The 24,865-nt window shown below is 53.3% G+C and overlaps 1 protein-coding gene across 6 annotated transcripts in view; it reads right to left on the reverse strand.

The window, feature by feature from the left end:
• The window catches only part of PTK2B (protein tyrosine kinase 2 beta), a 113,765-nt gene that overhangs the window by 49,757 nt on the left and 39,143 nt on the right, over positions 1-24,865 (reverse strand). For all 6 annotated transcript variants that reach the window (XM_048845875.2, XM_048845874.2, XM_048845871.2 and 3 more), the window contains exon 2: positions 4,212-4,459. In XM_048845875.2, the coding sequence (XP_048701832.1) occupies positions 4,212-4,418 (207 nt within the window). In that variant the 5' untranslated portion in view covers positions 4,419-4,459. The remainder of the gene's footprint in view (positions 1-4,211; positions 4,460-24,865) is intronic.

The following is a 24,865-nucleotide window of genomic DNA, read 5'->3' on the forward strand; positions in this document are numbered from 1 at the left end:
CTTCGGGCCGGCGGTTGTGAGGCTTGGGGAGAGCTAATGATGCCAAGGTGCATGCTGAGGGGTGCACAGCAGACAGAGCAGCTCGGAGACAAGGGAGCAACCAGGGGAACCCACCCACGAATGACTGCCAAGGGAGGGCTGGGGATCACCCTGAGGACCCTCCAAAGGCCAAGGGGTCTTGGATGCTCTCACCCCCTCTGTTTCTATTAGGCCAATTCTCATCTATTCCAACAGGTGGCTGCTTCCACCACTGGCAAAACAGCTGATTGCCACAAGGGGCAACTTGCTCCAGACCCGCACGCGTCCGGGGGCATACGGGGCAGCAGCCGACCAAGCCCAAATGTAACTCTCGCTCACTCTGGGTTACATGGCCTCGTCTCCGCACAAGAGGCGGGAACGTTCCTCTTCCCCAAGCAGCTTCTCTCGAGTCAAGCTTCACGCTGCTGCCCATCCCCCCAGCTCTGCCAGTGCCCCCAATCTCACCCGCCCCGGTGCACAGTCACCCCCCTGCCTTCTTCCACACAGCCCCTGTGCTCCACACAACTCCCTGCGCTCATCTGCCAGGCCCCCACCCTGCCCACGTGTAGGTCCTTTTGAGAGCCGGCCCCTGCCCTGCCTACAGGGCAGCTTGTGGGTCTGCACAGCAATTGTATGTAAATTGCCTCTTGTCATCCCACTGGCCTCTGTCTTCAGCCTGAGAGCTCCTCAGAGCAGGGACTGAGCCTAAGTGTTTGGGAAGTGCTAGGACACCGGGCAGAGATAAATAATAATCATCAATCGTGGTCCACCGCTCGCAATGAGCCCAAAGATCTACAAATGCATCAACCGTCCCTCTTGGTCAGGAAGTGGGCTGGTGGGAAGTGGGCTCTGTAGACCAGCTAAGTGGATTTCTAGCTGATGGGCTCACAGTCCTGGGGAACTGATGGCAGGATAGGTACAGAACAGCCAGCACCACCCATGCTGTGACACCTGCCTCATCTGGAGAGCTGAGCTCCAGCTCCCTGACCTAGCCAGGCTTTGCCCAGGCTGCCGATAAGAGACAGATCAGCGGCTGGGGACATCACAACAGCGACTGCCACTCACTGCTGACCCAATGGGAGGATTTGAACTGCTGACCTGGAGATCCAAGGGTCTGTGTTGCTTCACCAACCAGGAGAGGCCTCCAGGGTCGGTATTATACACAGCTGCACACCCTGGGTTGCCTCCAGACTTCATTGCCTAAGAGGGCCCAGCTCATGGAATTCCTGGCATGTCCCAACACCACGAGGGATGAGATGCGGGGTCAGCTCTGGCTCTGGGGGTCTGCAAAGCAGCTCCGGGACAAAGCCCCCGTGGAGCCAAACTAAGCAGGAAGCCCGATCAGCAGCGGGTCTGAGCACCTGCAGCTTCCACTGACTTCTTTGGGGCTTGGGGGGAAGCACTATTCGCCGGATTCGCAGAGGTGCTGAGTCCCTGCAGCTCCCATGGACTTCAAAGGGACAGGAGAGTGCTCAGCTCTTCTGAAAATCAGCCCATGATCCCCGCACCCGACTCTCCAGCCCTGCCTCCCCAACAGCTCCACCGTCTACCGAAACTGCCTTGCTGCCCTGCGTTACCAGCACGGCAGAGGTCGATGGACCCTTTGAGGTCCATGGTCCTTAGAGGTCCAGAGGTAGATGGACCCTCAGAAGCTGGTGAGCCCTGTGGCTGAGGAGTCGGATGGGATTCCTCTAAGGGTCCATCTGCACTGCAGCTGGGAGATGTCATTGCCGGCTCGGGTCGACAGACATGCTCTGGCTTTGATGGAGTGAGCATGCTAAAACTAGCAATGTTGCATGGCGGCAGAGGGACAGGCCAGCCACCCAAGTACAGCAGCACCTCAGAGTGACCAACACCAGAGTTATGAAATGACCGGTCAGCCCCACGCCCCCCTCTGGAACCAGAAGTACGCAATCAGGCAGCAGCAAAGCCAAAAAAAAACCCCCCAAAGACAGTACAGTCCCGTGAACTACAGGAGAACCTCAGCGTTAGAGACACCTCAGGAAGGGAGGTTGTTCGTCACTCCAAAATGTTGGTAACTCTGAACAAAACGTTATGGTTCTTTCAAAAGTTTACAACTGAACATTGACTTAGTACAGCTTTGAAACTTTACTATGCAGAAGGAAAATGCTGCTTTTAACTATCTTAATTTAAAGCAAACAAGCAAAGAAACAGTTTCCTTCCTTTTTTTTTTAAAACCCAGACCAAGTAAACCCAGACTACCCCTGACAGGAGTTTGTCCAGCCTGTTCTTAAAAACCTCCCATGATAGGGATTCCACAACCTCCCTTGGAAGCCTGTTCCAGAGTTTAATTTCCCTAAGAGTTAGCAAGTTTTTTCCTGATCTCCTTCCCTTTTTTCGTTAGTAGTTTAGGTTTAACACAGGACTGTCCTGTATTTGCTTTTTTTTTTTGGTCTTTGTTGCTGCCTCATTGCGTACTTCTGGTTCCAGATGGGGTGTGTGATGGACCAGTCCATTCATAATGCTGAGGTTCTACTGTACGTCCCTAAGACCTCAGGTTTGATCTCGGGTCCGTCACAATTACCCGTCTCTGTAAACCAGACAGCAGCCATGGGGTCCACTGCAGCTCAGCACAGAGCACGGCACAGTTGACGAGCCTACGATCGCTCCGCTTTTCTGCCTCAGCCACTTCAGTACTGCTCCTTGTGCTGCCAAAGACACCTCCCGGCATGCTTTAGCAGGGAAAGAGTTAATGCCACAGACCTGGACACAGCTGCGTCTCCACACTCCTCACCCAGCCTAGCACCTTGGCTGCACCCCTGGCCTTAGAGCCAGCAGCAGCAAACAACACCGAGCGTTAATACCTCCAGAGCAACAGGAAGGACGTGTCTGCTGCGCAGAGCACAAGGACATGCCCAAGAGCTGCCCCAGCCCCAGTGTTCCCTGCAATGGCTACATGACTGGCCCTGGCGTGACAGCTTTCTCCCTGCCCTTGCGGGGGCCACGCTCCAGAACAGCCCTGAAAAGGGAACCGAAATCCCAGCAGAATCTCGGTGACTCACTCCAGCATCCCACACAGAACAACCCACTGAACCACAGGCAAGGAACCAGGCCCAGCTCCTGGCTGCCCACACCAGATTTTCCCAGCGGGCCATGCCGCAGCTGTAGTCTCACCGGGGCCATCAGCCGGGGAGCCGACTCAGGCGCCAATCAAGTGACGAGACCAGTGGGGACATCCCGCCTTACTGCACCTTCAGCCTCCGTGCAATACACCGCTCCGTGCATGAGGCTGTCCTCCGCTAGTGGCTGGCCTCAATCACTACAACAGCCCGCGGCTCAGGCTGCAGCAAGTTGCTTCTTTAGCCCAAGTGGCCAAGGCCTTTGGCTTTGGGACTGAAGGTCCCAGGTTCAATTCAGGCTGCCATATATATGCAGCCACTGTCTGTTACATCAGGGAGCAACAGGGCACAGCAGTGTGTACCAGGTCTGGGCTTGAGGAAATCTAGATGAGGCAGCTTCTGCCCCACTGACCCGGATCTCTGTCACGACTCTGCATCCCGCCCCACTGACCTGGATCTCCACCACGACGCTGCATCCCACCCCACTGACCCGGATCTCCACCACAACCCTGCAACCCGCCCTGCTGACCCAGATGTCTGTCACGACCCTGCATCCTGCCCTGCTGATCCAGATCTCCATCACGACACTGCATCCCACCCCACTGACCTGGATCTCCACCACGACGCTGCATCCCACCCCACTGACCCGGATCTCCACCACAACCCTGCAACCCGCCCTGCTGACCCAGATGTCTGTCACGACCCTGCATCCTGCCCTGCTGATCCAGATCTCCATCACGACACTGCATCCACCCCACTGACCCGGATCTCCATCACGACGCTGCATCCCACCCCACTGACTCGGATCTGCATCACAACCCTGCAACCCGCCCCGTTGACCCGGATCTCCGTCACGACCCTGCATCCCGCCCCGCTGACCCAGATGTCCGTCACGACCCTGCATCCTGCCCTGCTGACCCAGATCTCCGTCACGACCCTGCATCCCGCCCCGCTGACCCAGATGTCCGTCACGACCCTGCATCCTGCCCTGCTGACCCAGATCTCCGTCACGACCCTGCATCCCGCCCCGCTGACCCAGATGTCCGTCACGACCCTGCATCCCGCCCCGCTGACCCAGATGTCCGTCACGACCCTGCATCCCGCCCCACTTACCCGGATCTCGGTCAAGACGGAGCATTTCACCAGCTTGAAGTTCTTCCCCATGTTGAAGCTGTTGCTGTGAAAACACACTTTGAGAATCCGCACTTCCTCCTTCTCCAGGTCAATGGGCATGGACACCATGGTGGGGTCCAGGGTCCCACCCAGACTCCGGAGTGAGCTCCCCCGCAGCCGGGTCAGGGCCTCCGGGATTCCCGACATCCTGAGGGGCACGGCGCTGCTAAGAGCACAGCATCACTATCCTGCAGGGACAAAGACACAGGTGGATGAATGAAGAAGGAACAACCCTGGCTCAGGCTGGGCAGGGGACAGGACAGCAAGACAGCTGGGCTCTCAGCAATCACCCCAGGGGCCAGGACCCCCACAGCATATGAACCAAGTTGGGCGGGAAGGGTGGTAGGGAGAGGTCAGCAAGGGGGTGGGTGGGGAACCTGGCCTGGGGCCAGTGGGGGAGAGGCAGGGAAAAAGCACATGAGATGGGGTGGGATGGTGGAAGGGCAGGGAAGGAGAGGGCATCCAACATGGGTGCGGCGGGGAAGCCGGCACACAGGAGATCCCCGAAGCACCCCCCAGCAGGAATCCTGTCCCATGCCATGTTTACTGGTGGGAATTCGAACCACTGCCCTCAGGCCTGTGCTCCAGCTCACTGGAGAGAGGAGAGAGGCTCCGCAATTCCGCCCCGCGCCGGCAGCCTGGGACGGCGGCATGGGCAAGCCAGCCTGGGAAGCAGGCGTGTGCTCCAGACGGGCCTGTCGGGGCAGGCGGGCATGACGTGGGCTCGCTCAGCCGGCTGGGCGCCGCTCCCCTGAGACGCTGCGGCCGTCCGGAGCACAGAGACGCTGCAGCACCCTGGCCCTGCTCGCTTCACCCGTACAGTGTAAAGGTCCCAGTTCCCTCTGCCCCGGGGCCTGGGCTGCGACCTGACCCGACACACAGCATGAGGCTGTGAGTGCCCGTGTCCTGACCGGGAGCGGAGCAAGCCAGCTGGGCCTGCACCCTCCAGCACACGGCATTACAGCCGTGGGCAGAGATATAGGAGCAGTCGTGATCCCACCATGCTTAGCTGCTACACTCACGCATCCCGCCAGCTGCCAGGCCGGTGTAACTTGATGGCTGCTCTATAGCACTCTCATTCATGCAGAATCAGATCTCCTCCACCCAGGGCTTTCTTATCTGCTCATTACTTTCCACCTGGGACCTACACACCCAGCTCCCCCACCCTCCTCACCTGCCCCAGGCCAGATCCTTCCTGCGCTGGGAAACTACGGCCGAAAGTCTGACCCACTGTGATCCTCCAAACCTTGATTTTCTCCCCTCTTCTTTTTAGTCAGTTCAGCCAAAGCCCCCGGCTATGGCTTTGGATTTGGGGTTTTATGCAGAAGGACAAAATGGTGCATTTCCCAGCCTTCCTCAGCAACCCTACAATAAACAAGCCAATGGGCACAGCCTAGCGCTCGCAAGCAACCCTACAATAGCAAGGAAGTGCAGACAGCTATGCACTTGCAATCAGCCCTACAGACGGATCACAACCCGGCCCTCAAAAGCAACCCGACCATGACAAAGCAGCGTGCACTGTTGCGCCTTTGTCGGCAGCCCTACAATAATAAACCAGTGTGCACTGTACAGGTGGGTACAATTTTCTAAGTCTGCAGATCTATGCATCATGCATCCATCACTATGGGCTAGGTTGTGAGCCCTTTACTGCCATGGGTGAGCAGTGTCACACACAAATACCCTTGTGTCCTCGAAGGGCATTATCTGTGTCAGTAGCTGCTTGTCAGTCCATGGGCTTTACAATATGGCCCCCCAGTGAGACTTTTCCCCTGAACAAAATCTTTGCAGTGCCCCTTTATAACAAACCCCTGCAATGCCAAAGTTGACTGTGAGTCACAACTGCCTTGATTTCTTATGACGGGGCATGGCAGAACCAGGAAGCACACACAGATGAAAAATGATTCACCAACTAAATGATTCACCAACTATACCACTGAGGTGCAGCCACCTCTGGGGTGGAGGGCAGCAGCTAACTCACACAGCAGCTGCCCAAGACGAATTGTTTTCCCACGACGCCCAGGGGAAGTGTTTTCATGGCATCACAGAAAGGCAGGGCTGCAAGGGACTTTGAGAGGTTATCTAACGCAGCCCGCTGTGCTGAGACAGGACCTAGTAAACCCAGACTACCCCTGACAGGAGTTTGTCCATCCTGTTCTTAAAAACCTCCCATGACAGGGATTCCACAACCTCCCTTGGAAGCCTGTTCCAGAGTTTAATTCCCCTAAGAGTTAGCAAGCTTTTTCCTGATGTCTAAGCTAAATCTCCCTTGCTGCAGATTAAGTCCATTACTTCTTGTCCTGCCTTCAGTGGACACGGAGAACAATTGTTCACCACCCTCTCTATAACAGCCCTTCACATAGTTGAAGACTGTTGTCAGGTCTCCCGCTCAGTGGTCTTTTCTCAAGGCAAAACATGTCCTTTTTTTTAACATTTCCTCACAGGTCAGGTTTTCTAACCCTTTGGTCATTTCTATTGCTCTTCTCTGGACTCTCTCCAATTTGTCCACACCTTTATTAACGCATCGCACCCAGAACTGGACACGGTGCTCCAGCTGAGAGCAGAGCGGGACAGTTACCTCCCGTGTCCTACATGTGACTCTTCTGTTAATACACCCCAGAAGGATATTAGCCTTTTTCATAACTGTATCACATCGTTGGCTCATATGCAATTTGTGACCCACTATAACCCCCGCAAGCCCTTTGCAGCAACACTGCCTCATAGCCCGTTATTCCCCAGTTTGGAGTTGTGCATTTGACGTTTTCTTTAGAGCACTTTGCACCTGTCTGTATTGAATTTCATCTTGGTGACTTCAGACCAATTCTTCAATTTGCCAAGGTCGTTTCGAATTCTAATCCTGTCCACCAAAGTGTATGCAACCTCTCCCGGCGAGGTGTCATCGGCAAATTTCATAAACCTACTCTCCACTGCATTGTCCAAATCATTCATGAAAATATTAAATAGTACCAGACCCAGGGCTGACCCGTCGGTCCTCACGAGATACGCCCTCCCAGTTTGACAGTGAACCACTGATAACTAACTCTTTGACTACACTCTGTCAATCAGTTGTATACCCACATCATAGTAATTTCACCTAGATCACATTTCCCTAATTTGCTTATGAGAATGTCTTGAATGACTGTGTCGAAAGCCCCACTAAAATCAACACATATCACTTCTACTGCTTCCCCCCAGCCACTAGACCACTGACCCTGTCGAAGAGAGGTGGAAGAAGACAATGACAATCCCAGAGAGGCCCTGGAGACCAAGTGACCCTATAGCAAGCCATTCATGGTGAAGTTGCAGTACACGGAAGTGTGAAACGCTTACCCTACAATTGCGTGTGCTCAGTCGCTGGGACAGCCAACCCATTACCTTTCACTAGCATTAAGGGAAACAACCCAGGCTGATGACCAGCGACCAGCTCTCGCTTGTCCTAGTTCGAATTAAAGCCAAATGTCTCGGCCTGAAACGTAAATCACCTCCGATAATGAGGCAGGAGAAGGATCGATCAGCCTAGGGAGAGAGAACTCCCTGGAGCAGAGTAAGTGGTTGATGGTCGCTATTCCCCCTGACGCGCAGCAGGGAGAGGACTCAGTGACAGATGGGGATTCTTGCCAAGACTGGATTATTTGGGGGCCCATGCAGAAGCAGGAATTAAAGCAGAGTTGGGCCAATGCTACTAAAAAATAATGCCTCACCATCCGCTCCAGTTCGTATTCACTGTTGGGCGCTGGCCCCACCGACTCAGGCTAGCCTGGACCCTGGTGCAAAAGGAAATTTCAAAGTCACATCATTCAAACCAAATCTCCAATTCTTTTGCACACAGGAGAATTTGTGCCATTATCCAATGGAGGGACAGAAAAAATACCATGTGACTCAGCTGACCAATCACAAGAGTTCAAATACTGAAAATTCTGATATTGCTCACAATCAAGCCACCTTTGGAAAGGGTGAGGCTGGATTTCCTCTAAGACACATGCACTGCATTGTTCTGCAAGAGGATGGCTGGATCCCAGCTAAGGTGCATTAATTGCATAGTTCTGCAAGGGGATGGCTGGATGCCAGCTAAGGTGCATTAATTGCATTGTTCTGCAAGGGGATGGCTGGATGCCAGCTAAGGTGCATTAATTGCGTTGTTCAGCAAGGGGATGGCTGGATCCCAGCTAAGGTGCATTAATTGCATTGTTCAGCAAGGGGATGGCTGGATCCCAGCTAAGGTGCATTAATTGCATTGTTCAGCAAGGGGATGGCTGGATCCCAGCTAAGATGCATGCACTGCATTGTTTTGCAAGGGGATGGCTGGATCCCAGCTAAGGTGCATTAATTGCATTGTTCAGCAAGGGGATGGCTGGATCCCAGCTAAGGTGCATTAATTGCATTGTTCAGCAAGGGGATGGCTGGATCCCAGCTAAGATGCATGCACTGCATTGTTTTGCAAGGGGATGGCTGGATCCCAGCTAAGGTGCATTAATTGCATTGTTCAGCAAGGGGATGGCTGGATCCCAGCTAAGGTGCATTAATTGCATTGTTCAGCAAGGGGATGGCTGGATCCCAGCTAAGGTTCATTAATTGCATTGTTCAGCAAGGGGATGGCTGGATCCCAGCTAAGATGCATGCACTGCATTGTTTTGCAAGGGGATGGCTGGATCCCAGCTAAGGTGCATTAATTGCATTGTTCAGCAAGGGGATGGCTGGATCCCAGCTAAGGTGCATTAATTGCATTGTTCAGCAAGGGGATGGCTGGATCCCAGCTAAGATGCATGCACTGCATTGTTTTGCAAGGGGATGGCTGGATCCCAGCTAAGGTGCATTAATTGCATTGTTCTGCAAGGGGATGGCTGGATCCCAGCTAAGGTGCATGCACTGCATTGTTCTGCAAGGGGATGGCTGGATCCCAGCTAAGGTGCATTAATTGCATTATTCTGCAAGGGGATGGCTGGATCCCAGCTAAGGTGCATGCACTGCATTGTTCTGCAAGGGGATGGCTGGATCCCAGCTAAGGTCCATGTTATGCAAGGGAGTAGCTGGATTCCAGCTACCAAAGGGGGCCAAGGGGAAGGGGCTACAGGTGACCAAACAGATCTTCTCCATCTTGAACACAGCATTATTCCAAGTGAAGCCTTAGTACATGAGACTTCTGGGTTCTGATGTGTCCGAGTGCTCTGGCTAGCACGCTTTGTGCATTGCTGAAGCTACAAAACCTGTGGATATGGACCTCTGAATGAGCCTCTGTCCACAAAAACCTCACGAAGCAAGTTCTGTGGCACTGAAATGGCTCCACTGCGCCCCTGCCCTGGCCGGGGGAGATGGACGGGGCGAACTCCTAGGTCTTTTCCATCTCTAGTTTTTATAACGTGACGAGAAACTCCTAGAATGACATTACACTCCAGTGCACAGCCACTGTCCTGCCTGCCACACCAAACCCAGCTGGTTGCTGCTGTTTATACCCTGACACTCTTCACCCCGGGAGGGGAGAGGGGCGATGCATGAAGGAGCTGTCGGAAAAGAACACGTCACTGCAGGCGAAGCGGGAGCATCAGACAGAGGAAACTATAAGAAGCAGGACTCCTGGGCCAAGAAACGACCAGCAGCAGTGAAGAAGGTGTGTTCTCTGTACCTCAAAGGCAGGGCTGTTGGCATGTGGCTAGTTGCCAGCTATTTCCCTGACAGGGACGAAAGGCCCTGCCCTCGGGTAGCTAACGCTGGGCAGCAATCCACAGCCCGGAGCGTGATGCCGACGTTGCAGAATGTGCTGCCGATGGTTGCACAGTGCTCAGCTGTTATTGGCAACACAGCAGCAAATGAGCAGGGCAAAGCACGGATACAAAGCCTGGCCGGCCGAACAGTCAGGGCACGGGCGTGGCTGGTAGCAGGGGATATCACTATTATTTATTATGCGTATCCCAGCGGCCCAGGTTGGGATCGGACCCCACGTTGCGCTGAATGTTGAATGGACACGGCCCCTGTCCCGGAGGAAGGTAAGTGACATCCACAGGGCTGAGGGGGGGGATACAATCAGAGAGAGTTTCTCCGTGGGTGTAAATCAGTGCAGCTCTGTCACTGTCAATGGATGTACACCAGCTGGGGATCTGGCCTTCATGCATCGATGCAATGGCCTTCTTTCTTTCTTTCTTTCTTTCTTTCTTTTTTCTCAGAATGATCACAATTCCGAATCAGTGCCAGCTAGTTCCACCTGCCCATGGGGTGCCCTGAATGGGCTGAGCCGGGTATACTGAGGAGGGGTGTGAAGGAGGAGTAGGGGGCCCAGCTGTTGAGAAGGGACCTGGAGAAGGGGGACGGGACAGCAAGTGGAGAAGCAGGAGGGAGTCAAGACAAAGGAAGGTGTTAGGGGGAGTCAAAGGCAGCGAGATTAGGGGCGTAGGAATCGCCCAGGGCCAGGGCAGAGCTGAAGGAAGAGGGGAGACACCTGCAATGGAGGAAGCCGGCGGGGACATGGGGCGGGGAGGCGTTTGCCGGCAGTGGAGGAGAAGGGACCCGTGGGGGTTGAGCCAGGGCTGGCTGATGGAGGGACGCGCTTTGCAGAGGGGCCGAGAGCAGGCAGGAGCGGAGGGAATCGCCAGGCGAGCCAGCGGAGGAGGGAGCGGAGAGAGAGGCTTCCGCTGGAGGCACGTGGGAGATGCTGGAGGCGGCGAGGGGGCAGTGGTGGTCACAGGGAACACGACCAGGGGACACCGAGGGAGCAGCGTTTGGGGGGATGAGGTGGGGTGGGCCGGAGAGCCGGGCCAGGCATGAGGCAAGGGGGGGAGCTGGGCAGCTAGCCCCGTGGCTGAGGCTGGGCACAAGGGGGAGACCCAGCCACGCGCACTAGGCCAGCTCGCGACAGCACGTCCCGGCAGAAGGAGACATTTGCTCGTCTCCGGGCCCGTTCCTAACAAGTACAGCTGCTTCCCAAGAGCCGCAGTGGGCTGGAGCCATCCTCCCGCTTCTCAGTTTCGTGCCAGTGAAATGTCTCCATCTGTTCCTCGAAACGCTTCCTTCTGCTACCTGCTTTTCAGGGTGCAGCTGGCGACGGGTGGGGAAGTCTCCATTCCGCTTCGGCACGTTCCTCTTTTCAAAAAGGCTCCTCTGAAATCCACCACAACGAGTCAGCTGCGTGCTGGGCGATGGCCCCTGCTCGTCCCTGAACGGGCACGGCCCGGAGGGGGAGTATCCCTGATACCACCAGCCTCCCATGGGCCTCAGCCCTGCCCAGGAGGGTGAGAAAGGCAAACAGGTCCAGCGCCCAGTCAGCTGGAGAAGGCTGAAGGCCAGGGAGCAGCTGCCCGCTGGTTCTAAGCCGGAGCCACGGGCCACGAAGGGCTGAAGGAAGGGAAGCAGCTACCACTGATGTCTCCTTGTCACAGCTGGGCCCAGGACTGTGAGAATCTCCATTATCAATTGGCAGTACAGAGCATAGGAGACACAGTTGTGCAGTTCTGACTTCATCCAGCAGAGAGCAATAGTAACACACACATACATCATCCACACACTTACTTTTCATTACAGTGTGTTGTTAAACCTATTTTCTTGCCAATGTTACCAATAACAATAACCATGGATGGTTAAAATTCTCTCTCTTTTAATCATATAGTTTACTGTTGATTCTTTTACACTCTTTGTTTGCTTGTCCATCAGCTTGGAAAATGGGAATCAACAAAGTGAGTATCACTTGGGTTCATAGGGACACACAGTGGGGGAGGTAGTATCTTGTATTCGACCAACTTCTTCCAGAAGTTAAGATTTTACCTCACCCACCTGGTCTCTCTAATATCCCAGAACCAACAGGGCCACAACAACACTGCAGATAACTTGAGTTCATAGTCAACTACAGGCTCAGGTGATCAACCACCCATGTTTGGGCTGCAAACATTCCAGAAGAATGTTTCATTGTTTGCAAACAATTGTATCTGGGAAATGACACAGAAACCCTTCTATTTAGTCTCCTTCCCCCCCCCCCCCCCTGCTTTTCTATTTTGTAAATTTGAGGCTGGATCTCTGCTGAGATAGCTTCATGGCCCCACATTTGCACCAGATCTAAATTTTGGAACAACCACAGCGACACGGGTTAATTAAAAAGAAATTAGCAAAAGAGCCATAATCAGTGTGGAATTTCAGACCAAAATTAGTGAAACAGAGAACCCGGCCATTGAAATCTATCTTGAGCCTCAAGGCTGCTGTCCCTGGTCAGGACAAGGGAGGAATAAAGGGGGTTCAAAAGGGAATTGCACCTGTGGTGGGCTTGCATAAATTCAAGCAACGGCAGGAAATCTACTCAGGTTTGGCGAATTGAGCCATCATTTGTGGGGGAACGTGGGAAGGGCAAAGGCATTAGTCCCCATCTCAGACAGCTGGAGCTGAAGACGGGATCAGTGCAAGTGTAACATGGTGGCAGTGTGTTTTATGTCCCTGTCTAGCGGCTGGGCCACTGGAGGATAAAAGCCTACTACTGCCGGTGGGTTCCTCCTTGAGCTCAAGTGGCAGAGGTCTGTGTGACAATCCTGAGAACCACTTTACAGGGACAGGCCTGGGTAGAAAAGGCCCCAGTCCTGCAACATGCTGAGCACCCTCGACCCCCGGGACCTGGGAAGCATTCAGCAGCTGGCAGGATCAAACTGCTGCGGGAGAGGCCTTCCCGGTTTTTCTCAGCCCAGCCCTCGGAAGACTGGCGGGCTGAGGAGCATGCCTCGTTGTCTGTGAGCTGGGCAGGGCTCTTGGACAGCAGCTGGTATAATGCCCCCCCCCCCCCCCCGAGGGAGATGGAGAGCCACGCTCAGGGGGACTGGGTTCCAGTGGCATTTCTGAACCTCATTGGCAGAGCCGAGTGTGGGGTCCCCTGGATGGATGGCGATTCAAGTCAGCCTTGAGCGGCATCAGCAGAGCCGTGTACGTGCACAGCAAGGGAGACAAACATACACAGCTGAGAGGCAGTGTGGCCTAGTGGATGGAGCACTGGTCTCGGACTCAGATGACTGGGTTTTATTTCCCGCTCTGCCTCCTGGGTGACCTTGGGCAAGTCACTGTGCTGCTCTGTGCCTCAGCTTCCCCATCTGTAACACAGGGATCATGACGTTGACCGCCTTTGTAACGCGCTTTGAAATCCACTGATCGAAAGTGTTACCGAAGAGCTGGATTTATTATTTTTTCTTGCCTGCACCATGCCTGGTTCAGAGCAGCCCTATTAACCCCTAGCTGCCACAAAGACAGCAAAATAACTCATTTGACTGCAGGCCAGGATGAGGATTTGAAAACACATCCGTTGCATTAAGCAGCGAACCCGCCGTGGGGAAAGAGCTCAGCTAATTCCGTGTAAATTTTTCTGGCTATTTAATAGCTGGATAGATTTTAATAACTCATGATAAATAAAAACAATCTGCAGATGGAGGGAAAATAGGCTGTCATAACGGCCAGAGTGACGCACTGGCAGGTGTGGCCTTTGCTAATTATAAGGATGCAGAGAAGGCCCAACGGAGGTGAGACACCGGGGAGCCTGCATGCGTCATGAATACAGTTCTCCTTTCATTTCTGCTAACAGCTCTGACAAAAGAGGATTCAAATATTTTTATTATACACACACAACCACAACAATGCAACTGCTACCTCCACAATCCACACGGACAGAGGCCATTTAAAACTGGCAAAATCGGCCAGATTAGCAGCCCACGACGCTGAAATCCCCATCCACACCGGCAGCACACACCGTGGATCATCAGTCCTGCTAACGATCATCCACTTCTTCATCCACAGACACCTTTGTATCTTCTCCCCGGCAGCTCCCTACATCCTCCTTGAACTCACCCCTAAGCCATCCCTCTTCCTTCCAGTCCCTGCCTCAGACCCTTTTGTTCCACGATGACCCGAAGACTGGGAAGGGGCAGGCAGGGGGAGCTGCGGAATTACATGGATCTGATAGTCTTTCTCCCCATGTTGCTTTTGAGGCTGCAGGCTCCCTGGGGCAGGGACTACATCGTCCTATGGGTTTCTGCAGCACCTAGCACAGTGGGGCCCTGAACCCAATTGCAGCCTGGGTGCAACCACCATGGCAATAATACCAGCATGGGCACATTCCTCATCTGTCCCCAACTCTGACACAGAGCCACCGCTTCTAATGGGTGGAGTTCAACACCCAGAGCCTCATCACTGATCGGCCCCTCCACAGACACTCCCAATTAATACCCAAAGTGACTGTTACACTGAGGATGTGGATGCCACTCTACCTGGAACTGGACTGAGACCCAGCAAACTCATTTCACTAAGTCACCAAGCAGTCACTTTGCTAGCAAGTTTGGATCACCACTGGCCTTAAGAACGTAGGCATGGGCAGACTGGATCACAGGTCGTCTAGCCCAGTATCCTGTCTCCGGCAGTGGTAAGCACCAGCTGCTTCAGAGGAACGTAGGAGAAGCCCTACCGTGGGCAGCTATGGGATAACCTGCCCACAGGGGAAGATTATTCTTTACTCCTAGTAGTTAGGGCCTGATGCAGGAAGGGTCAGATTCCCTTCCCAACACTTGGATAGGGGTTTGTTTGTTTTTATCATCTTTATTCTAACTCTGGATCTCCTTGTTATCCATGGAAATGTCCAATCCCGCTTTGAATCCTACTAAGCTTCAGTTATATCTTGTGGCAATGAGTTCCACAGGCTGACTGCACACTGTATGAAAAAGTATTTCCTTTTCTCACTTTTGAATTTGCCACCTTTCTGTTTCATTGAACGCACCTTTGCTCTTGCATCTCCCTTTCTACGAGATTTTTTCCATACCTTCAATCATTCTCAAGTAGCCTTGGCTGTATGTGAACCAGCAGCCTAGAAACAAAAGCCTCTAGCCCACTGTTCACCAGTCCTCCCTGACTGTCTGAGCATTTTCTCCTCTGAAGTATGAGTCGATTCTTCCTGCTTTACTGGGGTCTTGTGTTTACGGTATCAGTCCTGCCACTGAATCACTATGTGGCCTGCAACAAACCCCGCCCTGGCTTTGTGCCTCAGTTTCCCCACTGGGGAAATGATAATCCTTGACCATCTTTGCCTTTATGCAGCCTCATGTTCCCCATGCACTCAGAAAGCATTGTGGTCACAGCAGCAGGGCAGTGGGGGAAGAAGGGAGGGGCTAAAAGTTTTGCTAACTTTGGTGACTGAGCTATTTTCCCTAGCTGTGTCAGTGAGTAAGGTCAGTCAGCAGGCAGTCGGAACAGTTGACACCAGCTCCATTCAGAGCAGCAGAAGAAAACGTCCCCCAGCAGCCTGCCTGCTCCGAGAGCTGTTTTTATTTTTCTTTCTGTGCCCGTGCGTGCTCTTTTTAGCCTTCAAGGAGGAATAATGCAACCCCCACCCCCACCCCCACGGCCCCTAGTTGGGCTGCCCTCCCATCTGCTGACAACATACACCAGCAGAGTCAATGCCTCGGTGCCTGGGCCAGAGGCTGACTCATTAGGTGCAGCCTGCATCGGGGGTACATTGTTTCACGTAACGCACGGTTTAAAACAAATCTGCTCACCCCAGGCCCCTGCTTTTGTCCACCTGAGTCTCCTCCTCCGTCTTTATCTCAGCTGGCTCCCTCCCCCAGCACCAAGGGTTTGGGAATGCTCGTTAATTCCTGGAATTTAATCTCTTCAGCAATATCGCCTCCCCGGCACTCCAGGTTCATACACAACGTCTTTCCGTCCCTTCCCCCGGTTCCCGGCCTCTTCTCTCCTCAGCTGCCTGGCACAGGCCGCGTCACCGAAAGAACTTTTCAGACGCAGGCACAAAGTTCTACTCTAGATCCAGAGTTTGGTTCGTGCCCATCGCTACGTGCCTTTAGCTCCGGCGCAGTCCCGTATGACGCTACCCCTCTGCTTGTCCATGATGCCAGCCTGGCCCTTTGGCCCACTTCTCCCACAGATCTTCACGTCCTTTTCCATGCCTGGTTCGCCCCCCCAGCTCTGCTCCGCTAACCCACTAGCCCCCGTCCCCTGTTCAAATCCCCCTTTGAGACTCACTTTTTTTGCATTTAGGTGTCCGAATCCCATTGGCTCTCCCTGCATTAGGTGCCCAGCTGCCATCTGTGCCTTTGAAACGTCTCCCCCACAGCACTAATTGTACTATCAGGGCTCTCACAGAAGAGCCCAGAGCATGACTACAGGATTAGAAAATATGTCCTATAGTGACAGACTCCAGGAGCTCCATCTCTTTACCTTGACAGAAGGTTAAGAGGTGACTTGATCACAGGGTAGAAGTACCTACACGGGGAACAAATAGTTCATAATGGGCTCTTCATAGGATTGCCAACTTTCTAACTGCTGACAACTGGACCACCCTGCCCCACCCCTGCCTCTTCCCCTGAGGCCCGCCCTTGCTCCGCCTCTTCGCCTGAGGCCCCGCCCCTGCTCCGCCTCTTCGCCTGAGGCCCCGCCCCTGCTCCACCTCTTCCTCCAGGCCCCATCCCTCGCTTAGGCCTCTCCTCCCAGCCCCCTTCCTCAGCTGGATCCTCTCCACCTCCCTCCCCCCTCCAGCTGGGCTCTCTCTGCTCCGGAGCTTGATGCAGGAGCCTGCCTGCCTGGCTATGAGAGGCAGGTAGGAGGCGGCCCTGGCTGAGCAGCAGCCAGTGCATATCGATGACCCAGCGCCTCCTCCATGCCCTGCCCGCTGTAACTGGACTTCTGGTGTCTGCTCAGTACATCTGACCAGACACTGCCAGGTCCCCTTTTCGACTGGATTTTCCAGGTCAAAAACCAGGCCCCTGGCAACCCTAGCTCTCCAATCTAGCAGAGAAAGGTCGAACACGCTCCAGTGGCAGGAAGTTGAAGCTGGACAAATACAGACTGGAAATAAGGTGCCAGTTTTTAACAGTGAAAGTACAATTTACCGAAGGTTGTGGTGGATTCGCCAACAGGGACAATTGCTAAATCGAGACTGGATGCTGTTCTGAAAGCTCTGCTCTAGGGGGGCAGGTCTCTGGCCTCTGTTATACAGGTCAGACTAGATGATCACAATGGTCCTTGCTGGCCTTGGAGTCTACCCCAATGATTGCCACAGCCAGTGCAAGGACAGGAATAGGGCTATACACTCAGTGGAAAAGGGAACTTTCATTCTGGGGAAGTGTGAAATGAGCACAATTCCATTTCCCTGACACCCAGCCTTGGCCAAATCTATCCCCAGCGTAAAGCCAGTGGCTTGGATGGAGTTATCCTAAGCCAGAATTTGGCCCTCTGTGTTTTGTAATTTGTTCCTCTATGTTTTGCTGCTGTGGTTAAATATTAAACGTGTTCGGGGAGAGTGGGAAGCTGGAGGCAGAACCTTTCACCTCTCAGAGGTGGAGTCGAATTCAGACCACATGCGCGATGGTCAGAGGGTGCTGCCTTGCGAAAACTGTTAAGGGCTGATATGAAATGAGATTGGCGGGTCTCAGCCATTAAAATATAAGAACAGCTACATTGGGTCAGACCTAGGGTGACCAGATGTCCCGATTTTATAGGGACAGTCCCGATTTTGGGGTCTTTTTTTTTTAAATAGGCTCCTACTACTCCCCACCCCCCGTCTTGATTTTTCACATTTGCTATCTGGTCACCCTAGGCAGACCAGTGGTCGTCTGACAGTGGCCAGTGCCAGATGCTTCAGAGGGAATGAACAGAACAGGGCAGTTATCCAGTGATCCATCCCCTGTCGTCCAGTCCCAGCTTCTGGCAGTCAGAGGTTTAGGGATACCCAGAGCAGTGGCTGATTAGCCATTGGGCCCCGTGCCCAGGGGCCCCAGCGAATTTGGGGGGCCCTGGAAAAATGCGTGTCCCCACACCCCGACCTGCTTTGCCCGCCTGCTGGGGAGTGGGGTCAGGGCGTGGGAGCTTGCCCTGCTCTGCTGGTCTGGTGCTCCTGCCGGGGAGAAGGGGAAGCCCCCACGCCCAGACCTTGCTCCCCAGCAGGAGCGCTGAGTGGAGCGGGGCAAGCCCCCATGTCCTGACCCCATTTTTCCGGCAGGAGTGCCAGGCAGGGAGCCAGGGGGGACTGCAGGCGGAAGGGGTGGGAAGAGGCCCCCACACACCCTGGCCCAGGGCCGCACAAAACAGTAATCCGCCTCTGACCCAAAGCATCAGGTTGTATCCCTGACCATCTTGGCTAATAGCCTTTGATGGTCCTATCCCCCATGAACTTATCTAGTTCTTTTCTGAACCCAATTGTACTTTTATCTAATTCTTAGATTAGTCCAGTTCTTAACAAGATGGACGTCCACAGCACAAAAACCACCCTAGCAATTGGCCCTAATTACTCCTCTCGGTCGTGGTCTCAACGGAGAATGCAGGGACTGAGTGGGCTTAAAGGATGAGCTACCAGCCGCTGACGTGGTCCCCCCTGTCATGGTTGAAGCGTATTGGTGGGGTGATGGGAGGGAAGCTTGCCAGGCTACGGCCTGCTCTTTATCTGCCCTATGAACAACCCCTGTGCTTCTGCGTCCCGCACCTTCCAGCACTACATCTAGTGAGAGAAGAGTAAGGCTTAGGCTGAGATGAGACTGCTGCAACCCATGGTTTGTGAAGTCCACAGCAGGGCATGGTCATGAGACTGCCCTGCTGACATGGGCCAGAAAAGACTAGAACAAAGGGCTATAACTACTCCAGGGGAACAGGCCAGATGCAAGGGAGAAACACACAGAGGGTGTGTATGGGGAAATAAAGCCCAGGTGAGGCTAGCAGGAGAAGACTGGGAGGAGGAGACCTCCTTTGCCCCCCCTCTCATTTCTCTCTTGGGGGACGAGCCATGCGACAGAGAAGTGAATGAGCCCCTCTCAGATCTAAACTCCAGCCCGCATGCACTCTGCCGCCTCTCAATCGCATTAGGCAGGCGCTGACAGTTCCCCAGCCGGATGCTGGTAGATGTACAGGCACATCCCACGCTCAGCTAATGCAACTAACGAGCGTGAAGAGACCTAATTAGTGCACAGAAAGACTAATCATAGATCAGCGACTCATGCAGACTGAGTGAGGTGTTAAGCCCCAGGATGTATGGGGAATAAACCAGTTGGCCAAACGGAGGCTTTTCTATGGTTCAGCTGAGGGTGGTTTCAATGACGGGTTTGAGACTTATGAACCTGGTGCAATTTAGCATTGAGAACTCAAGACAACTAACGGGTAGTAGAGGACAGATGCCAAGGTGATGGACGCGAGGTAGACAGACTGGGTGGATGGAGGACGGATGGTTACTTGGCGATCACGTGTCTTGGCTCACACATGGGAACAGGTGCTCAACCAGGTGGATTCTTGCCCCTCATTAATTTGGGGATAGAAAAAACTCTTCCTATAACTGACTGGTGGGATCCTGGGAGTGATGGTGGGTTGTCTTTCCCCGGAGCATGGAGTGAGGATCATCCATCAGGATCAAACGGCTCGTTCCCATACGAGGATCAATTCCTTGTGATTGCAGCCCGCAGGGGATGGACATAGGACACTGGTGGAGCCCCCTCATCTCCCTTTGAAGCAATGGTATGGGCAGCAGCTGGAGACAGGATACTCGAGAGCATGGACCTTGGTCTATGGCAATTCCTAGATTCTCTTTCTCCTGTTCTATGTATATTCCTAGCTTTGAGGAAGGCCGCTTTGGCTGACACAGCAGTGTCCAGCTCCATGCATGGGACCTTTATTCCAGACTGCAGCAGGAGGTGGCATTAACCAACCAGAGCTCTTTCGTTTTCATATGGGAGAAACGGGTTGTGGGATAGGGACAATTCTTGGACTCTGGCTTTGCACAGCCGTTAGTCCAACAGGGCCCAATCCTGACTGGGGCCCTTAGCCCTACTGTAATACTAACAACAGCTGGCAAAAATCCATGTGGGATTGAAATTGTAGTGACCCTTTCCCCATGTAAATTTCATCTTTAGCACCCTGTGGTTCTTTCTTTGCACATCCCACGTTCCCATGGCCTGCAGTGGAGGAGAAGGACCTCAGTGGATTGTGTCTTTTTACATTTGATTCCAACACAGCAGATTTGGTCCATGGACCTTTTGGGAATCCATGGACCAAAAATCAAGCTAGCGCGCTAAAAACAGCAGCGTGGATGTTCTGGCTCGGACAGCAGCTTGGGCTCTCAAGCACACGCAGTCCGCTGGGTCTGAGCTCAGGTGGCTAGCCCGAGTCTCCACTGGAACCACAACATCCAGACTGCTATTTTTAGCATGCTAGCCTGAGACCCACCCAGCTCCCAGCCACACCAATGAGAGATGCATGTCAAGACAATAGTGCGGTCTTTGTTGATGCTGTGCTCTGTCTCCAGCTGCAGGGCTGGCCTCAGAATTGACCACAGCTCTCTGGTCAGCAGCAGCCACTCTCCTGGCCTCTGATGAGTCTCGTGTTGTCAGCCCCTCGTTAGCTGCGGGCCTGCAGTGTCTGTGCAGCCTGCACGCTACTGGGGAGAAAATGACAACAGCTGTTCAGGCAGGGTAGGTGCAGTCCAGTACTCCGGCTGCAGGTAGATAGCCTCCTTCAGCTCAAGCACTAGGGACACCTGGTTCTAGGACAGAAGAGCTCAAGGGCGAGCCTGCTCCCTCTATAAAGTCTTAATCATAGAATCATAGAATCTCAGGGTTGGAAGGGACCCCAGAAGGTCATCTAGTCCAACCCCCTGCTCGAAGCAGGACCAATTCCCAGTTAAATCATCCCAGCCAGGGCTTTGTCAAGCCTGACCTTAAAAACCTCTAAGGAAGGAGATTCTACCACCTCCCTAGGTAACGCATTCCAGTGTTTCACCACCCTCTGAGTGAAAAAGTTTTTCCTAATATCCAATCTAAACCTCCCCCATTGCAACTTGAGACCATTACTCCTCGTTCTGTCATCTGCTACCATTGAGAACAGTCTAGAGCCATCCTCTTTGGAACCCCCTTTCAGGTAGTTGAAAGCAGCTATCAAATCCCCCCTCATTCTTCTCTTCTGCAGACTAAACAATCCCAGCTCCCTCAGCCTCTCCTCATAACTCATGTGTTCCAGACCCCTAATCATTTTTGTTGCCCTTCACTGGACTCTCTCCAATTTATCCACATCCTTCTTGAAGTGTGGGGCCCAAAACTGGACACAGTACTCCAGATGAGGCCTCACCAATGTGGCCTCAATGAGGCCTCACCAACTTGCATGGCTGTGCTTCCCAGCACTGTGACGTCGTAGGTGGTCGCGGCTTTGTTAGAATGGGCGCTTGGAGCTGAACCCTAGAAGCTCAAGGATTAGCTCTGTCTCACTTCAGGGAGTATGCTGTGTGTGACGCCGTGCCGTTGTTGGAGTCCAAGGGGTGACTGCAGCTTGGCCAGACATACCTGAGCTGGCAAGGCAGGCTGTACAAACAGGCCGGAGACCCTGGGTACCTGCTCACGCTGCTGAAGCCAGAGCTGCTGCAGGTACTGTGACAGATACGGGAATGGCCTGCCACATCCTTGGGAGACAGTGTCTTTAGGATCCATTGTGTGCAATGAATGGTTTATGTATTATTGTGGGCCGGGGTTGTAGGTCACCTCTCGGGGGGAGAGGTGACAAAGTGAGACCTGGGAATTCCAAGGACTGTATCGCTCAGATTAGCCAACTCCAGTTAGGGCAAATCCCAGCCTTTTGCCCAAGAGAGGTGACAGCTCAGTATCTAGAGCATCCGATGAAGTGAGCTGTAGCTCACGAAAGCTCATGCTGAAATAAATTGGTTAGTCTCTAAGGTGCCACAAGTCCTCCTTTTCTCTTTATCTAGAGCAGGGCTCTGGAGGGACCACAAGGGGGAATACAGATGCAGTTGCCTGAAACTGTGACATCCACCCGGCTGTTTTTAGCAACGGTAGTGCAGGTAAGTCGACCACCCTTTGGATTGCAGTGCAGACACACCCGAGTGTCCCAGCTGTTCTGTGCTGGACGGACTGTCAGATGCTGAATGCGTACAGTTTAGAGGGAGACTCTGGTCTGTGTTGTTAATGACCACGGAGTCGTTAAATCCAGCAATGTAAAGTAATGCGAAGAGTAGCCAATGGGCAGCGGAGGTCGGTCCCTTTGGACACCTTGCGCCCGATTCCCAGCAGTGCAGAGCATCCACAGCTCAGTGGAAGCCCAAGGGAGTTGTGGGCACTCAGCATCTCTGGAAATCAGGCTGCTACCTTCAGTCAAGCCAATAAGGCCGATCAGACCTCACGTTTCAGGCCACCAGCGAACAATTGTTTCCGCGAACTCACAGCGGCGCAGAGAGGGCAGTTGGCTACTTTATGGTGCGTTGGGAGTTCTCCACTCTCCCAAGAATCAGGTGTGGCTCCCCTGGACTAGAAAAGCTGTGTGAGGGCACAAAGCCAGGCCTGGTTACTGGGAAGAGATAAAAGGAGCACGGTGGCAGGAAGTTGTCTGCAGAAAGCCACTCGGCTAAGCTGGCTGGGTGAAAGTTGTTTGTTCAAAATGTTCTAAACTGAGCTGCCACTAAGATGCAGTTTCTGACTTCCCCATCCCCCCGTTTACGCGCTGGTGGTGTGATTTGTGCTGTAATTTGCACAGCACTTAGAGACAGCTTTGATCTGCGAGGTGCCACTCTAATTACAGCCTGCATTGTGCTGCTGTATTGTACAGAATGAATCCTGAGGGCTCGCTGCTCTGTGTGCATCTGAACTCAGCCAGGATGCTGCCCGCCGGCTCCTCGACACGGCACGGTTCTGCTTTTTAAAGTAACTTGATGTAATCACTGTCCTAAGAATACATAATTACAGGTCTGGCCCTTTAAGATCCCTTTAAGGTCCTACAGGAACTCAAGTGTTCTTCACTCTGCATGGATCTTAAAGGGACAGGCCTCTGTTTTTCAGATTTCTCTAAGGGGAATTTTCCCTATCTGGGTGTGGAAAGTCAGAGCCACCATGATTATGGAGTAGAATGACCCCAGCATATGTCATCAGCAGGATTCGAACCCAAAATCTTCAAGTACTGCAACGCAGAGCGCGACCACTTGAGCTAAAGAAGTTACTCCATTAGTCAGTAGCAGTTACAGGCCGTTATCGACTAAGGGACAGCCACTAAAGGGGAACACAGCACACATTCTGCCAAAGTGTTACAGGCTTAGTTGGCTTCCTTCCCTCCTGCCCCCAACAACTCCTGCTCCTTTGTAATCCTGCAGCACCAGGGCAAAGCAGGGTGAATTCTGAAATTACCCACAATGTTTGGCAACATACATGATTCTCCCAGATCCGCATTTAAAAAAAATCTGGTATTCTTCCCACCCTGCCCCCCGTTGTGATAACTGGACCTGCAAATTTACCCTAGTGCTGAGCTCAATTGTGAAAAGTTAATAAAATGTCACAATTCCATATATCAACAGTAAACGGTGAAAGGTGAAAAAGTGAGACAGACTGAATGAGTCCAAACACAAAGACCTCCTGCTGTCACTCAAGGACGGTGTTAAGGTGGTGGCTGGTGAACATGAAAAGTGTGACTGGAAATCGGTGAACCAAAGCGGATGTGTCACAAATTAGGCCTAACGGGGGGACAAAATGCTGAGGGGAGGGGCTATTCCACCCACCACTCCCTTTGTGGGTCCTTAAAGAAAGAGAAAAATTGGCTACTGAAGGAAGTTTCACCATCATGGCTGCCACTCCCACCATCTCCTGGGACCCTGGACCTCCATCTTAACTCGGAGAGATTTCTAGGCCAGGCCAGAGAGAGGAACCCACTACCACCTCCACCAGCTCAATCCCAACCTCCACCTGGGGTATTAGACTCTCTCTCACACACACACATCTCTTCTTTCCTTTCTCTCTCATTTTTCCTTCTGTCTAACAAGGGTCTGGCTTAGCCAGTCGAGCCGGCGTATTTTGCAATATACGCCTGTGACCAGAAAGAGGCAGCTAAAAGCAATGCCCTACCCGGCCCGAAGCTGGGACAAGTTTGCCAAGTCTCGGAGTGGCTGATAAAAAACCCATGTGCTGGGCCTGTGGTTTTTTCCAACAGCGAGAATGCAAGTGAGGGTCAACACCACAGCATCGCGGGCAGGCTGTGGGCAGCCAGTCACTGTAGTTGGAGCCAGAGTCCACAGTCAGGAGTCGGCTGGGTCAGAGGCAGGAGGTAAACTGGAGATAAGAACCATGAGTCAGCACCCAGGGTCAGGATACCAGGGGTCAGAGATAGGAGCCAGACTAGAGATCAGGAGCCACATGTCAGATGCCATGGGAGTGGGGTGCATACAGTCCACCAAAAGCAGGATGAAGCCCAGCTTCAGAAGCTTCCTCTACCTCTGTAACACTGACAGACCCCGGTCGTCGGCAGGCAGGATCGAACCTGGGAATCTCTGGAGCTAAATGCATGAGCCTCTACTGCAGGAGCTAAAAGCCACATGGCCCTTCGTTAATGCTGTAGAGCAGTCTCATTTTCTCTCTCTCTCTCTCTCTAAGCGGGCTCGGTGCCACTAGATGGGACAGAATACCACACCCAGCAGGTGTGTGGGTTACACCTGCTGCTGACTTAAATAGGGCCAGCGAGCTGATCAGCCGCTCTGGGACTCTGCCACTCGGACCTCAGGGGCAGAACCACTGGGGCTGGGTTCATGGGTCCCAGGTAAGCAATTGTCAGCAGGCTGCCCCTATGGGCCCAGGGTCAAGCCATGGTGCTTGTGACAGACAGAAGTTGCATTTTCTGTC

This window comes from Caretta caretta, chromosome 3 (genome assembly GCF_965140235.1).
Source record: "Caretta caretta isolate rCarCar2 chromosome 3, rCarCar1.hap1, whole genome shotgun sequence".
NCBI classification, from domain to species: Eukaryota; Metazoa; Chordata; order Testudines; family Cheloniidae; genus Caretta; species Caretta caretta.